The sequence below is a fragment of the Drosophila teissieri genome, chromosome 2L (genome assembly GCF_016746235.2).
Source record: "Drosophila teissieri strain GT53w chromosome 2L, Prin_Dtei_1.1, whole genome shotgun sequence".
NCBI lineage: Eukaryota > Metazoa > Arthropoda > Insecta > Diptera > Drosophilidae > Drosophila > Drosophila teissieri.
This window is the reverse complement of record NC_053029.1, coordinates 11,096,757-11,111,453: the sequence shown is the minus strand read 5'-3', so window position 1 is coordinate 11,111,453 and position 14,697 is coordinate 11,096,757. Positions and strand designations below refer to the sequence as shown.

The following is a 14,697-nucleotide window of genomic DNA, read 5'->3' as shown; positions in this document are numbered from 1 at the left end:
CATTAGCCCAGGCGTTGCGGATCTGGGATTACAATATTCGAGTGTTGGTTTGGATCGTACAAGGAAATAGTTTTATTGCCAGCATAGCTGATGCAACTACAAGTTGTTTCCCCAATTCTAGTATCTATCGTATTTCGCCTTTGTGGGCACCCCAGGAGCTTGGCCGTTTGTTGAGTGGTTCTGGTTCTGATTGTTGCTGTGACTTGCTCCACTGTTGCTACTTCCACCCGGCGAGGAAAGGGTGTAGACCTCATAGTCGGTGATTGTAAAGTTGTAGTCCCCGAAAAGCGTCAGGTGAGCAGCGTTGGTTCCGTCGTAGGAATGCGGAAGATTCGAGTAGGAGTCCATGTTTGCATTGCAATTGCTGGAGATGAGCAAATCGGCCCCAGCACCAAAAATGGGACCGCAACTGAAGGGGAAAGAGGACATGTTAATAGATACTAACTCTTAAACATACTGATAACATATTACAATGCTATGAGCTTATTATTATAAGAGATTAGATGTATAGTCTCAGTTTACTTACTCAGGATGATAGCAAATGGCATATGGTTTTTTTACGATGTCAAACTTGACCGGCTGTTCACCACTGGCAGGATTCAAGGCAAACAGGAAGGCTCGCTCGGACTGAACATATCCCCCCTTACGGCTTGTCTTGGCCCACGCCACATCCGTATAACCACCACTGATCTCTCCATGCGATCCCAAGCCAATAACCATGCAAGGAGCCACACCGTCGCAATAACGATGAAAGGCTCCAGAATCATAGCCATGAGTGGACGCTCGAAAAACTAATCTCCATGATTGCTTGGCCACTCCAACCCAATTATTGAGAACCGTCTGCAGTGCGAGATTGTCATTCTTCAGGATTTGGGAACCGGGAAACATGTTCACCGCTACAGTAAGGCGGGGCTGAAGTCTTTTATCGTTATCCATCATTTTATTGGCATGCAAAGCGGCATAGCGATATCGCTCTAGGGATAGTTCCATAGGTACAGCTCCTGTAGGCTCCACTTCCTCCGCAAACACTTGGCTATCGATGAGAAGCAGACGTACGTGACCCATTACACCGCTTAAGTGTTGGCAGACACGGGCACGCTCCTCCTCAGTCCAATGTGCAGTGGGTTGGGTGACTCCTGCCTGGTATTTGGCCCAGGACAAAACACAGCGCCACACTTCCTCTTCCTCCAAGCAGAACTATCGGAAGTAAGTATTTGTTAATTATTGCAATATGAGTGGATATCCTTCATTTACAAATTCTTACATAGTCTGATGAAATGATCTTAATGATGGCATCCTTTGTTAAAGTAAGGAAGGCATTAGTCTTAACGCACTCATTTGCATTTTCCCCTATATAGATGATGCAGCGTTCCATAAACGTGGCGGCGCATTTTGCTCCTGAAATTACAAGGGAAAAATCTATAATTAATACCTTGTTTTATTTAAAAGCACTTAACTGATTTTACCTTTCTAAAGCTTCCTATGCTATATGTCCTGAAAACGGTTCGTATTAACTACCTTACCCATTCGAAACACTTGAGTACAGAAAGTCTACCATTTATTTGAACATTCGTCTTCAGATATCGGCTTTACATTTATTTTACTTATATTAAGGGCGTTCAGCGCTTGCAGGTGGAATTCGCAGGATTCGCAGGAGTTGCAGGGTGGGAGCTGATTCCCCTACTCCTTCGTGGGACTGACGTTCTGTATAAGCGTGATGTTGTCGCCTTTGAGCATGATCCTCCCGAGGTTGCGGCGTTGGCGGGTCTTTACATAGACTTCCTCAGCGTCGTCCAGCACCAGATTCATGTACTCATCGAATCCCACAATGTGGCCCTCGATGCGCAGCGATATGTTTTCATATAGCCAAACTTGCACGCGGGATCGGTTCTGCAGGTAACGGAAGATCAGGTTGATGGGCTGCACCATAACCTTCTGCACCTTGGGATTGCCTTTGAACGACATCTTTGCTGATTTCCGGCGACTTTAATTCAGTTAAACAAATTTTCGCTTCTTTTTGCCGGCGTCTTCTTTTCGTCCAGGCGATAGGCAGAAATATCGATATCGACTATCACATAGCCCAGATGGTCACACATGTATAAAATACCAAAATGGTAATACCTCTGTTAGCAGAGACTTATCGATATGCTAATAGAGAAAAACTATCGCAATCGCACTGTTAAGTTTTTGTGGTTGGGCAGAAGTTGTTGCCATTTTTCGTAGGTGAATAAAACTTTAGTTTAAAAAGAAAAACAAACAAATGGCCATGGCTAATGTGGACAAAGGCGAACTTATGGACCAGGTGAAGCAACAGATTGCTGTTGCGAATGCCCAGGAATTGCTCACGCAAATGACCCAAAAGTGCTTCAAAAAGTGTGTCAATAAGCCGGGAACTTCCCTCGATTCGTCTGAACAGGCAAGCTATACATATCTTAAATTGCTCAATAAAATGGAAATCTAACTTGTATCGCATTAAATACCCGATTTAGAAATGCATTTCCATGTGCATGGACCGGTTTATGGACTCGTGGAACCTCATTTCTCGGACGTACGGGCAAAGATTACAACGTGAACAATCCAATTTCTAGAGACGCACATCGCTTCTGCATTTTGGGGCAGAGCGGGACTAACTATATCTGCCAGCTATTGATTAGTTGTTATATCTAAAGTTTGATAATGCAATAAAAACATGCATTGCGTGTTACGTGATTCTGATAACACAACGTGCATATGTTTTTCTATCGATATGTGGTGTGCTGCACTTAGCAGGCTGTTACTTAAAAATACCAAAACTGTTACTTTCAGAATGGTAACTGTCAATACATTTGACGTCAATACATTTGATCTAGCATGTCATGTAGAATGTTTAAAGATTTTTTTTGGCGCGAATATGGAATTTGACGTAGTATTATACTTTTAAAAATGTGTTAAACTAAAAGTATCCTATTAGCTACTCAAGATTATTCACCTGCTTTTTCGTGTATATCCATGACGGCGGTTAAAAATGTGCAGGCATTATCCACGGACAAAGTGGATATAACGTGATCCTCGCAGGCGGTTCGCAGCTCGACCACACCGATATCCTGTGCCAATATCATCATTTGAAATACTTGCGAGTCCTGGAGAACCAACTGAAAAGGGAATTTTGGTTATATTTTCATTTTGTTAAATATTACTCCTAGATATTTTTCCTACCTTTGCCGTGTAGACGTACAAGATGAACTGCCTAAATAGTTCCGGATTTACGTGTGGCAATCGTATGGTGGTCGGAGTCGAAGCTCCTGGGGCTGCTGGGGATACTGTGCATCCGGGAATTCGACACACTTCCCCTCTCTTCGCTGTCTTGAAGCTCTTGCACCTGAAATCGAATTGAGTGAATGGAAAGGCAAGACAAATTAATTAAGTGACCAAGTGGAATACCAGGGATTCCAGCACGCAACATTGTAAGACTCCGAAAAAGGAAACCGAATGGCAATTATCTTATTACACAGAAGAAAATTATACACCTAAAGGCATTTTTAAGTTTTAAATATATGAAAGGCATTAAACTCACCGAGCCATCAGCATCAGTCTGTGGGCATAGATGCGCTCATCTCTGCCGCAAATGAATACCACATCCGCACTATCCTGATCCTCCGAAAGGCGCTGCAGATCCTCGATCAACTGGGGCAGACTCATGATTGATTAATAGTCTTAAATGGATGAGTCTTGACTTTTAAAAAAATGCAATTATTCGTGCAGAAGTGCACGTGTTGGCTTGTCCCTCTGCAGGCACTGAGTTTTGTTATTATTTTGCTATTCGGTTTGTTTATGTTTTCACTTCCAGATCCAGCTTAAAAACTCTCTTTATTTCTCTCTTTAAAACGCGGGATTCGTGGGAGCGCAGAAACCGGTTCCTGGCTGAAAATTCTTGGCCGACACCAAGCCACAATCGATTTGGCGAACAATATGGCCTGGGAAACAATTACAGCCAGATTAAATGGTATTCTTTTTCCATAAAATTCTTAGTAATATTGCACTATTTATTTTACACAGTTCAAATGGAACATTTATTCAAACCATTTGGACCTTTCATCCGCTGAAGCTGATTTTATTCGACCGCTGGCCGTTCTTCTCGCGGTCGCGATTTGCTGAAGACTGAAGAAGAGACTTGGGACAGGTTGCTCTTTTGGCTCTTTCTCAGTTTTTCTCCCAGGCAGGTAAACGCGATTAGTTTTTGTTTTGCTTTTCTCCAATGTGCTCTCTCAGAGTGATCTTTTTTCAGAGAAGTTTTTATAGGGATGCTACAAAAATTTCCATTCATGAATAAATATAGTTAGGGACGACAGGAATTTTCCTTTATTGTATGCAATTCGAAACTTTGTTGTTTGGATGTGTGTACGTTTTAATAAACTTTGAACACAAGGGCGAACGCTATAGCCTTCTCGACTATCAGGTACCCATTACTTTCTATATAATTCTACCATTGATGGGTAGGCTCTTCTTCAAAGGATTAACGACGCGACCACGAAAGTATATGTTGTCATTATCCCGAATCATGAAGACAAAGGGACTATTGACTGTAAAAGAAGCCACACTGCCTTTATAATCTGAGAAATACACAGGCAATCAAATAGAAACATGATCAAGAAATTTACCAATATAATTTACCAGACAATCCTCGAACGAGGTTTGCAGAAGCGGATCCTGCGGACGCGCCTTCTTCGCCGATCTCTATGAAGGCTTTGTGTACGACTTGGCTGATTCTGGTGCCAGTCTGGTTCAGTAGGGTGCTGATATCCGACGAACTGTTGAAGAGATCCTTTATGCCCATCTGCAAAATAAGGAACTTGTAGTAAATAATTTAATGTAGGCAGAAACCACCAACGCTTTTAAGAGTTTCGACGAGCTCGGTGCGGAAATCGATTTTGAATTTAAAAAGCTGCACATGTACATCCATTTCAGGGAGGACTATCTGTAAGTAACTCTCGATAGTGGCTTCTGCCTGATCTAGCGAGCCATTGTCCTTGGGCAGAACGATTACCATTGAAAGGTTTGAGTATGCGAAAGGCAGCTCAATAATTTGGTCAATGGGCGAGGTACGCATCCTAAATCGACCCACTTGAGACATCATATTGACTATCACTTTGTGGCTTTTGGATACATGGAATGTCTTAGACTTGGTGTTCTTCTTTTCGAATCGTGTCTTCCAGTAGCCCTTGAAGAAAGCTGCGTTAATCATGACCGCACTTTCATCGGGCGTCACGTCACTTGGTCTTATAATGTCTTTCACATTATCGAGTGTCTGGTCAAGTACCCAATCGTTTATAGCCTGGGCTGCCTTCGATTGATCGGCCAGCTTAATGGCCTCTGTTTCGGCCCTAAAGTACTTCTTGAGTAGTTTATTGTAGCGCTGGTTAACACCAATTGTTTCGTTGACAAACAAGCGATTCGCCAAATGGAGAATGGCTACCTTCTTGCGCCTTTCGAGTTTAGTCAAAAGCTCATCATATTTAGTAGCTACTTCCTTTTTATCCTCTGGCAGATTCAGAGCCGTCCTAAGTTCTTTGGATGTATTTCCTTCCGCTCCCATGAGGATCATGCTCATTCCAATCTCGACGCAAAGAGGTGAGGCAATTATGTTGTAATGATTATTATTATTATCCTGCAAAAAGTTTCGGTAGAGCTTGTTGGTGAACTGACCCAGCACTGACGTGGTCAGTAAGATCCAACCTTTGGTTAAGGAAAAGAGTCAAAGGTAAGCAGTTAGAAAATATGGCGCTACTTACACAAGTACTTCATGTTCTACTCTGTAAGTAAGGCCACTGCAAACTAAAATTATTTTGCTTTAAGATTTTCGCTAGCATCGATTACTTATAGTACATTAAATCCATTATCAATGCTTTAAAACAGAGTTCTGAAGTAAACTTATAAGATTACATTTCGGAACTTGTCTATATTGAAACACCGACGATTTCGCTACAGAAAAGGTTCTTTTCATACAACTATTTTATAAATTCAATAAGAGAAGCTATGGTTTTAATTCAATTTTATTTCGTTGTTTCAAGTGACTAGAAATCACAACGTCATCTTAAAAACGAATTTCGTTAGGCAGCTGAACGACGCGTCCGCGAAAGTAGACGGCATGCTTATCGCGAATCAAGAAGGCAAAAGGGCGATTGACATTAAAGGACACCAATGCTTTTGCTTTTTCTGGAAAGAAATAATAAGTTAATGGATGAGGTTATCTATAAAACATATAACATAATGTACTAGGTGGGTATTCTGTGGGTTCTGCTGCTTCTCCAGTCGATACTCCTCCTTCGTCGATCTCAATAGAGGATTTGTGTACTACATTGCTTATTTTGGCACTTGTGCCGTTGGTCAGAAGGCCGCTGAGATCAGAGTTATTACTGAAGAGAAGGTGTATGCCCAACTGAAATATAAAACATTGTAGCAATGATTACATTTTAAACGGGGTCTACACACTTTTTTTAGGGGCTCAACTAGTTCCGTGCTAAATTCGATTTCAAACTTTGGCAGCTCCACATGAACATCAGTTTCTTCTAGGCTCTCTGAGAATGTCCGCAGTCTTTGTTCTATAGAGCTTAGATAAGAGTTATGCAATGGCAGACCGATTATCATCGACAGGTTTGAGTCACTAAACGGCAGCTCAATGACTTGTCCGTAAGATTGATCAGCCGTCCTAAACCGACCCACATGGGACATCATTCTTACATAAACTGGCTTATTATTATCTCCATAGAACTTTTTTAGCTTGGTGCTCCTTTTTTCAAACATAGTTTTCCATGCGCCGATATATTGGACGGCGGTAACCAGCGCAGCACTTTCATTAGCTTGAAGTTCATGCTCATTGAAAATAGTCCGCATTTTCCTGTGAGTCTGGCGTTGAACCGCAAAGCTGATGCTATGGATTGGCCTACTTCGCAGTGATGGATTGCCAGCATGTGCCTTTCCCATGGTGTTATTCATTATGTTGTTGTAATCCTGGTTTATTTCATACGCATCGTTGACGTATAGGCGATTTGCGAAACGAAAACCATTATGTTTTTGGAGATTGGCCAGAACCTTTTCGTAATTCCTGGCCACTTCGGTCATATCCACAGGCAGGTCCAGAACGCTCCTTAGTTCCTCGGCGGTTTTTCCTTTAGCTCCAATAAATAGCATGCTCATTCCAATTTCAATGCACAGGGGCGAAACAATAAAATTATTTTCCGCCTTAGCCATTACCATTTCGAGTATGTTTTGCTTGAATCTGCCCAACACTGAAGTGGCCATCAAAAGCAGAACTTCGACAGGAACATTAAATCCATTAGGTTTCGAGTACGAACAGTACTTTTATTTGTTTTGATACTTACCAAAATATTTCATTTTACTATTTTCTCGCATGATTGCTTAATACTGCAGAATAACTAACAGCTTCTATTTATATACCAGCGAAAGTAAATTTCGTTTTATCGATTTGTGCATTTAAAAACGCATTATGCATGGATCTAAAAGGCATTCAAACGTTCAAACTAAATGGCTAGGGCATAAATGATATTGTTTGTATTGAAAACACTCACATATTATATATAGATGTATGAAATTTAAGGGGAACACCCTTTTCATCATTTTACGTTTAACTTCTTAACAGCTTGTTGTGCGACACCTGGTGTTCATTAACAGAAAATGGTAATTTTACATGTATTCACTTTTCTACATGTAAAAATACAGGCATTGTAGAGTTTAATTCTAAATAGAATTAAATTATTTATATTCAAAATATTATATTGGAAAAAATATTATTATTTTTATTGGAAAAAGTAAAAAATAAGATATCGATCGTATTACTTATCTTTATTACTAAGTTGAAGTCTTGAAAACACAAATACGATTATTTTAGAATGAAAGCAAGTGACTAATTATAATAATAATAATAATTTCTTTTTTAATGTTGTTTTCAAAAATTTCTATGAAGAACTACTTTTCAATACCTTTGCGCATTACTTACAGCAGCTTTGACGACGTAAAGAAAAATCAGATTCATATATTTTGCATAATATTTATCGCTTTTTTATTTGTTCTTTTTGTTTTCATTACATAAGTAATAATTTATTTTTGTTTTCGTTTGTATTTATTTGTTTCTGCACTACTTAAATATGAAACGTTGAATTCAAATTTGTTTTTTCATTAACTGTTTAATTTGATTAAACTTTATTTGCTTGTGGTGCATTTCATTTTATTAAATCGCTCATTCTTCTTTATCCCCCGAATTCTCACTACATTTTCTATGGTTTATTTGCTCCACAATTTGTACATTTTATTTCTGCATTCTCAATCGTCAGACATATAATAATGTATATGTTGTATTTTGACAAGACGCGGATTTGTTGCTGCATGCTTAAATAATTAAAATATAACTTATGCCATTATTTTGTGATTTCTTGTTCATCTGGTTGCTTAGCCTTTGCACGTTTTTATGTTTTAACAATTTGAAGTCGATTCATTAAGCGGGGCAAAGATGCTCGAATTTTGGTAGGCATCATTCTATGTTGTATTTAAATTTAAATATAAAGTAGTCATATATAAACACTCGGGTTATGTAAAATTTGTCAATATTTTTTAATTATTTAATTATAAAAATGATTGTTTGTTTTCTTGTTTATCTCTTTGGGTTGTTAGCAAAAATGATACAAAAAATGTTTGGGTTTTTTTGTTTTGTCTTCAACTATTTCCATCGCTTGTAAAATTTGGCCATAAATACACGATATTGCTGAAAACCGTTTTGACGCTTTTGATTAACCATTATTTGTCCCTCTTTAATCGGTACTGTTCTGTTTTGATGGGTTCTAACATTTATCTATAAATTTCGTTTAGTATCGTACTGGTTCTGGTCTGGCAAATGAAACACAAAATTTGAGAGAATTCATTTACAATAATAAGTATATTTTTGTATTTATTTTGCATAGCAATTGTAATTGGTTTTTTTTTTCGATATTTTTTTTTTGCATTTTATAACGCTTTTAAATATGTATAACAATGAAATTTTGCATGCTAGATGTCTCAATTTAAATTATTTTATTTAATTTATAAAGGTTTCGTTTATCGCTTTTTAAATTTATACAACTTTACACAGTTTTAGCTTAAGATATAGACAAATTTTGGTTTGAATTTGTTTAAATGTTTTTGTTGCCTTTTCTTTTTCTTTTTCGTTTTATTTTTTATTTTGTTTTAGCTTAGAAAATGTATTCTTAAATACAGAACGAAATGTTTTCTTTTAGAAAGTACAAACACACACAGGCATAAATAATTTATGAAATATGTTTTTATAACAAAAGTTTATAGATTTTAGAAATCTCTGCGTTCTTTTCGCTTGGCTCTTGGCTTCGGTTTATTTCCAGTTGGTTATCATCCAGAAGATATATAGCATATACATGTTTTTCACAAAGTGTTGGCAACTAAAATCAATAGTACTCTAATCTCGTCGAAGGAAAAATGATATATACAAAAAAGGGACCACCATTCGATGCCACTCACAATTTCACAATAGGGAAAGAGCTTCGCCGAAGAGAAGCCTTAAGAACTAGTTAGCAAATGTGATTGTTGTATGGTTACGATCTATGTATGAAACTAAATGCCTACAGAGCAAAGCTTACAAAGTGAAGAAGAACAGAAGACTATAATTATACAATTAAGAGAATTGCTCGAGTTAGGTCTAGCAGCTACAATAAATATTATTCTTTATGTATATGTTTATGCTTCTCGCTAAGGCTTAGCATTAATGAATAATCCGCACTTGCTGCATATGCTGCTGCATCATATTCTGCGATATATATAATATATTACTCATTTTTGTATGGTATAATTTTAACGCGGCAACTTCTTATTCATAAAAATGTGTTATACTTTCATTGTGATGAACTATCTTAGAATTGTTTACCATTTGTTTTTTTGTTTCTTTTCTTGTTGTCTGTGGTGGGTTCATTTTGTGTGTTTTCTCTCTCTTTGCTCTATCAACTCTAGCAACATGTATGTTTAACTTAAAAGTAGGATTAAACTTAATTTAATTACATTGGTTTTGCAGAGGGCGATGCCCACTTTCATAAGAACCAGCTGCCTGTGTGACCAAAGAAAAACCTTTCCTAAATTTTGTTTCGAAAGCCTCGCTTTGAATATTGTTTTGGGTTTAAATGTCTTGCAGAGCTTACGAGATAAAAATAATAACTTAATTAGGTTAAACAGTAAGTGGTAAAAACACGCACGAATTTGTCGTTGAATAATATACAAAAATTAAATTTTTTTAAAGCTTTGGTTTCATTATAATTTCTGCAAGCAACGCTGAAAGTTTTTCGAAATGGAGAAGCCTATATTAATTAGCATTTGTCCTTTTTGTTTCTAAAAGTGAGATCAATTCAAGCTGTTTAAAAGCGTTTTAAAGTGTTTCTTAAAATTTTGAATACATTTTGCATAAAGGGAAAATGTTTTGCACAGAAAGTTAAAAAATATTATGTTTCGATTTCACAAATTAAAATTTGTATGGTGGTTTTTAATTGTTTTTCACAAAAGCATCAAGACTCACGGAATTTATAAGGAGCATTACATATCTTAAAACTTTGTATAGAAATATGCACAAATTTTTAAATGATATTTAGCTCTTAAAACAGTTTGCTTTGAATGCCCATATTTAAATATTGAAATTATTTAATGTTTACAGTGCCGTTTCCTAACGTATTACATTGAACAATTTAAAAGCAACTTTTTGCCACCTAGATTTATTTCTGTTCTGGTTACGAAGCATTTTACTTTCCCTAAAGTACTCCTACAATGAAAAACATGTGCGTTTAGGCTTTGTGCTTGAATTTCGGCTGCACTTTCTTCTCCAAAAGAAATGGGATTTTAACTAAGTTCCAACTGTTCTGTCGTGTGTGTGAAAGAGCTTTTCTTTGAGAGGTTTGCGGGGCTTCTATCTCTAGGCTATTTCCTTTTTGATTTGTAACTCGCAGTTCGTTGTTGCTGTTGCAGTGGTGGTGGTTGTGGCTGCAGTGGGTGGTGCTGGTGGAGTCTGCTTCTTGCTGGCCTTGGTGGCCATCGGGAGATGTGGTGGTGCTGGCTGGTGTCCGGCGACGACTGATCCACTGAGCACACTCTGGGGTCCCACCCGCTGGCGCTGCTGCTGCTGTCGCTGCTGCAATGGCATTTCGTCGTCATCGGAGTCCTCCTCCTCCGGATCCTCCTCCTCCTCCTCCTCCTCCTCCTCCTGACTTTCCTCTGCGTGCCTCTGATTGTTGTCGTCGCTGCCAACATTGCTGCTCATTTTCTCGAGTGCATGACATGCGGACATCTGGGCCTTCTTCATCGAGGACTCGTCGCTGCTATTACTACTATCGAACAACTGTCCGGCAGTTGCCGCCGAGTCCGGCGAAAGGGGCGTTGTGGCCGTGGGGGGCGTGGCTAGGGCACTGCTGTGGGGAGCCTCGATTTGAACCTCTTCGTCCTCATCCTCCTCCTCGTCGTCTTCGTCCTCCTCCATTTCCTCGTCGCTGGAAATTTGACTGGGCTGCGGACTTTTGGGATTATTAGTTGGGGGAGATTTTTCGCCATTTTTATCAAGTTTTTCCAGATCGTGCGACTCCGTGCCATTGGAAGGACTTTCCTCATCCTCCACCTGCTTGTCCTCAATTTTCTCCCCAACCTGCAGCTTTATCCTCTTGCTTTCGGGCTCTTCTGGCTTCTCGCACTCCCCCCCTTCACTCCCACAGCAATTGGGGGGCGTGACACTCCGCCGCAGACCATTGGTTGGGGCCTTTAGCAGGGGAGATAGCTCCTGTTGATTATTGTTGTTAGCCCTGTCCTCCATTTCCTCCTCCTCCAGCTCCTCGTCCTCTTCCGCTTCGCCTCGACCCTCTTCGACCACGTGCTCCAGTCGGGTTTGGTGCTTGAATGGCATCTTCCGAAGATCCACTTTACGGACCTGCTCCTCGAATTGTCTGCGATAGCGCTGGAGTTGCTCCGTAAGATCGGCTATATGGGCATCTTGCTTGTGGAGCAGTTCACTCAACTGAATGTTGTTATAGCGATATTGATCGTTCTCCTGCAGCAGTCGCTGGAGTATCAGGAGGACTCTCTCCCGGTCCTTGGGTCGAGTTTCTCTGAGGGACTCCACAGCCTGCTCCCAGGGTGGTAACATGGCACTCGAGTCGGGCTCTCCGTTCAGACTGTCCGTATCATCGGTGTCCGTGGATAGCTCAAATTCACTGCCCAAATGGGGCTTACCATTCTGCTGGGAACCATGGTTCCCAGATCCTCCCGAGCTGTGGTGGGTCTTGGCTGGAGTCGCATGATGCGGCGAGCTGACCACGTTCGATGAGTGGGTACTCAGGTTGAGGCCAGCACTGGAGGATTGAGTGGGTGAAGAGGCCTGGCTCTTGTAGTACCCATGGCTAAAGTGATGCATGTGCGTGGGGTGGTGCTGGTGGTGATGTGGGGTCATGCCGCTCACCGCAACCGCCGGCTGCTGACTCATCAGGTTCTTGTTGATCCTTATTCGACTCGGTTCGTTGTTTGTGGCGGCTAGCGACGAGCTGCCATTACCGTTTGGCAGGGAACTGGAGCTGGGCAAAAGTTTGGCATGCTGATTAACGGTGGCTATGATGTGCTGCGACGGTGGTGGTGCACCTGCCGTTTGCTGCACCGCCTGGTGGTGCGACGACTGCTGGTGGTGGGGTGAGGTGGAGGAGGTTATCTCATTGCTGCCACCCGCCGAGAACTCCTCCGGACTGCGCATATTCCGAAGGCTAGTTGGTGTGGGCGGTGGTGCACCACCTGCATGGGGTGGTGCAGTGGCTGGTGCTGCGGGCAGGTGGGCGGGTAGTGGTGAGTTGCTGCCACTCGAGGAGGGGTGTGGCGGTTCGACGACATCCAGTGGCGGTGCTGCCACAGCGTCGGGCGGCGATGCCGACGGTGGTGTGGGTGTCTGCGAGCGCTCCTGCTTGATGTGCACCACCTGGTGGTCCGTCTCCTTCTCCCTCAACCTCTGGCGTTCCAGCACCTCCCTTTCCATTCGCTCCCGATCCTTGTCCCTCTCCTTGGAGAGGATGCTCTTTCTGGGTGCCAAGGCCACATTGGGTTGGTAAGTCCTCTCCGCATACCGCTTGTCCGTACTCCGCACCACCCGCTCCGGGTTCTGAAGCTCTGGCGGTTCCTGGCAGGCATAGGGTAGTGACGACAACGTGGCGCCGTAGGCGTGCAGAAAAGCTTTGGTGGTGTCCGGCCCCCAAGGTCGGAAGGCCGACGAGGAGTTCAGCGTGGGTGGTGTCGGGTATTGCGGCAAGTGTGGATAGGGTGCGGTGGCCACCAAAACGGCCCGATGCTGCCGGGGCAGGGGATGCGAGTGGGGCAGGTGCTCACGCTCCCTTTCCCGCTCCTTCTGCACACAGTGCGCGTACATGACCTGGTACTGATACTCCAGCGCGGATGCGGCCACCGTCGCCCCCTTCAGCTGCTGCAGCTGCTTCTTGCCACTGGGAATGTCCATCTGCGGCTGCTTCATCGGCGGTGGCGGCGGCGGAGCCAAGGCGCCCACCAGGCCATGTGGATGTCCCGCCAGTCCAAGAACAGGACCAGAGCCCAGCAGACCGTCATCCATGAGCATTTCCGCCTGCAAATAAATGTTGGAGTCGTTAGAAAATTGATCAATCATTCAACAAATACACAAGAAGAAATTGTACGTTACTACTTTATATATTTCTATTTCCATTACTGTTTAGTTATTTGTTTAGAAATGTTAAATTACAGATTCATATAGAGAACTACCTTGCTTAAAGTTCTCACATTTAAATAAACTAATTGAAGATCAGTTTTGGTCGAAGTTTTCCGCAGTGGAAGCTTGAAGGTTGTTAGAAAATTGATCGACTATAAAAATAGCAGTGGAAGCCTGGATAAACCAGTAGCCATCATCAATTTGAATTGAAGTCGGCGGCGAGCGAGTGGGCTAATTATAAACAAACAACCGAACTACCCAGGCAGCGATCCTCCAAAGCCAGACACCAAGCCCCAAACGCACCCCGCGGCTATGGCGCCAACTGTCATTGAGACCAAACCAGAATCCGGCGGAGGAGGAGGTGGAGAAGGAGGTAAAGGAGGAGGAGGGAGAGGAAGGAGCACTGGAACTCCACTGGCGGTGGCTTCATCCTGGTCCTGTAACTGCATACCGCTTTGAAGTGGCTGCCAGCAGTTGTCTCATTCTACATACTACCACTCATTACACCCTGTAGTTGGAGCAACGGAGGTGTGCTACGGTTTAACGTTCAACAGGATACGAAATATGTGAATCAATGCTAATAAAATGTATAGTATCTTGCTGAATAAGTAAGTCCACTCATTTTTCTGCTTTATATAAAAACAATCATTATAAAAAATACGAGGTATCTGACAGTTGCAACGAAAAGACTTCCACATATTTGCATTATCAGCACGGTTAAAGGAAGAAGCGAATTGAGCAAGAGGTACAATCCCAGCCGGTTCCGCGCTTTGCGTGTTTGTGTAGCTGTTAAAATGATTGGCACTGCGTCCAATTATGGACAAGGCAACCTCAGCTGCATTCGCAGCAGCCATAAAGTGATTTTTGAATGGAGGCGGCGCCATTATCCATTACCCATTGCCATCGCCATCGCCGTCGTCATCGTCATCGCCAGCTTCATGGACAACCGCGTCCTC

At 41.9% G+C, this 14,697-nt stretch overlaps 6 protein-coding genes across 7 annotated transcripts in view; 1 reads left to right on the top strand and 5 right to left on the bottom strand.

Moving 5' to 3' along the window:
- Positions 1-116: 116 nt before the first annotated feature.
- LOC122619210 (BTB/POZ domain-containing protein 9) lies at positions 117-3,813 on the bottom strand. 2 transcript variants are annotated; one of them, XM_043795982.1, is made up of 6 exons: positions 3,554-3,813; positions 3,196-3,358; positions 2,969-3,131; positions 1,265-1,398; positions 527-1,197; positions 117-409 (listed from the first exon to the last, which is right to left on the bottom strand). In XM_043795982.1, exons 1-6 carry the CDS (start codon positions 3,676-3,678, stop codon positions 118-120), a joined length of 1,548 nt encoding a protein of 515 aa, XP_043651917.1. In that variant the 5' UTR covers positions 3,679-3,813; the 3' UTR covers position 117. The 2 variants fall into 2 exon arrangements, with proteins under 2 accessions (XP_043651917.1, XP_043651926.1); XM_043795991.1 differs by lacking the exons at positions 2,969-3,131; positions 3,196-3,358; positions 3,554-3,813 and adding an exon at positions 1,467-1,582.
- LOC122619220 (probable small nuclear ribonucleoprotein E) lies at positions 1,542-2,067 on the bottom strand. Its single transcript, XM_043796006.1, has one exon. The coding sequence runs from the start codon at positions 1,963-1,965 to the stop codon at positions 1,681-1,683; it is 285 nt and encodes a 94-aa protein (XP_043651941.1). The 5' UTR covers positions 1,966-2,067; the 3' UTR covers positions 1,542-1,680.
- Positions 2,168-2,745, top strand: LOC122619228 (mitochondrial import inner membrane translocase subunit Tim13). Its single transcript, XM_043796018.1, has 2 exons — positions 2,168-2,416; positions 2,490-2,745. The coding sequence occupies exons 1-2, from the start codon at positions 2,261-2,263 to the stop codon at positions 2,586-2,588; spliced, it is 255 nt and encodes an 84-aa protein (XP_043651953.1). The 5' UTR covers positions 2,168-2,260; the 3' UTR covers positions 2,589-2,745.
- Positions 3,814-4,317: 504 nt separating the features above from the next.
- Positions 4,318-5,818, bottom strand: LOC122612322 (serine protease inhibitor 42Dd). The gene is made up of 4 exons (XM_043785856.1): positions 5,769-5,818; positions 4,868-5,712; positions 4,651-4,813; positions 4,318-4,589 (listed from the first exon to the last, which is right to left on the bottom strand). The coding sequence occupies exons 1-4, from the start codon at positions 5,779-5,781 to the stop codon at positions 4,450-4,452; spliced, it is 1,161 nt and encodes a 386-aa protein (XP_043641791.1). The 5' UTR covers positions 5,782-5,818; the 3' UTR covers positions 4,318-4,449.
- Positions 5,819-6,041: 223 nt separating this feature from the next.
- On the bottom strand, positions 6,042-7,429 carry LOC122612327 (serine protease inhibitor 42Dd). The gene is made up of 4 exons (XM_043785869.1): positions 7,359-7,429; positions 6,469-7,289; positions 6,253-6,415; positions 6,042-6,192 (listed from the first exon to the last, which is right to left on the bottom strand). The coding sequence occupies exons 1-4, from the start codon at positions 7,387-7,389 to the stop codon at positions 6,071-6,073; spliced, it is 1,137 nt and encodes a 378-aa protein (XP_043641804.1). The 5' UTR covers positions 7,390-7,429; the 3' UTR covers positions 6,042-6,070.
- A 626-nt stretch (positions 7,430-8,055) lies between these two features.
- Positions 8,056-14,697, bottom strand: part of LOC122612287 — an 87,383-nt gene continuing 80,741 nt past the window's right edge. Inside the window, exon 2 of the mRNA XM_043785790.1 lies at positions 8,056-13,639. Within this exon, the coding sequence (XP_043641725.1) occupies positions 10,952-13,639 (2,688 nt within the window). The 3' untranslated portion in view covers positions 8,056-10,951. The remainder of the gene's footprint in view (positions 13,640-14,697) is intronic.

Excerpts from the sequence above, each read along its gene's own strand:
- LOC122619220 (XM_043796006.1), bottom strand. The coding sequence starts at position 1,965 with ATGTCGTTCAAAGGCAATCCCAAGGTGCAGAAGGTTATGGTGCAGCCC.
- LOC122619228 (XM_043796018.1), top strand. The coding sequence starts at position 2,261 with ATGGCCATGGCTAATGTGGACAAAGGCGAACTTATGGACCAGGTGAAG. Across the intron at positions 2,417-2,489 it reads CCCTCGATTCGTCTGAACAG|AAATGCATTTCCATGTGCAT; the intron begins GCAAGCTATACA and ends TACCCGATTTAG.
- LOC122619210 (XM_043795982.1), bottom strand. The coding sequence starts at position 3,678 with ATGAGTCTGCCCCAGTTGATCGAGGATCTGCAGCGCCTTTCGGAGGAT. Across the intron at positions 3,359-3,553 it reads AGACTGATGCTGATGGCTCG|GTGCAAGAGCTTCAAGACAG; the intron begins GTGAGTTTAATG and ends ATTCGATTTCAG. Across the intron at positions 410-526 it reads GCCATTTGCTATCATCCTGA|TTGCGGTCCCATTTTTGGTG; the intron begins GTAAGTAAACTG and ends TTTCCCCTTCAG.
- LOC122612322 (XM_043785856.1), bottom strand. Across the intron at positions 4,814-4,867 it reads TCGTCGAAACTCTTAAAAGC|ATGGGCATAAAGGATCTCTT; the intron begins GTTGGTGGTTTC and ends CTTATTTTGCAG. Across the intron at positions 4,590-4,650 it reads CCTCGTTCGAGGATTGTCTG|ATTATAAAGGCAGTGTGGCT; the intron begins GTAAATTATATT and ends TGTATTTCTCAG.
- LOC122612327 (XM_043785869.1), bottom strand. The coding sequence starts at position 7,389 with ATGCGAGAAAATAGTAAAATGAAATATTTTG. Across the intron at positions 7,290-7,358 it reads TAGTAAAATGAAATATTTTG|TTCTGCTTTTGATGGCCACT; the intron begins GTAAGTATCAAA and ends TTCCTGTCGAAG. Across the intron at positions 6,416-6,468 it reads TAGTTGAGCCCCTAAAAAAA|TTGGGCATACACCTTCTCTT; the intron begins GTGTGTAGACCC and ends TTTATATTTCAG.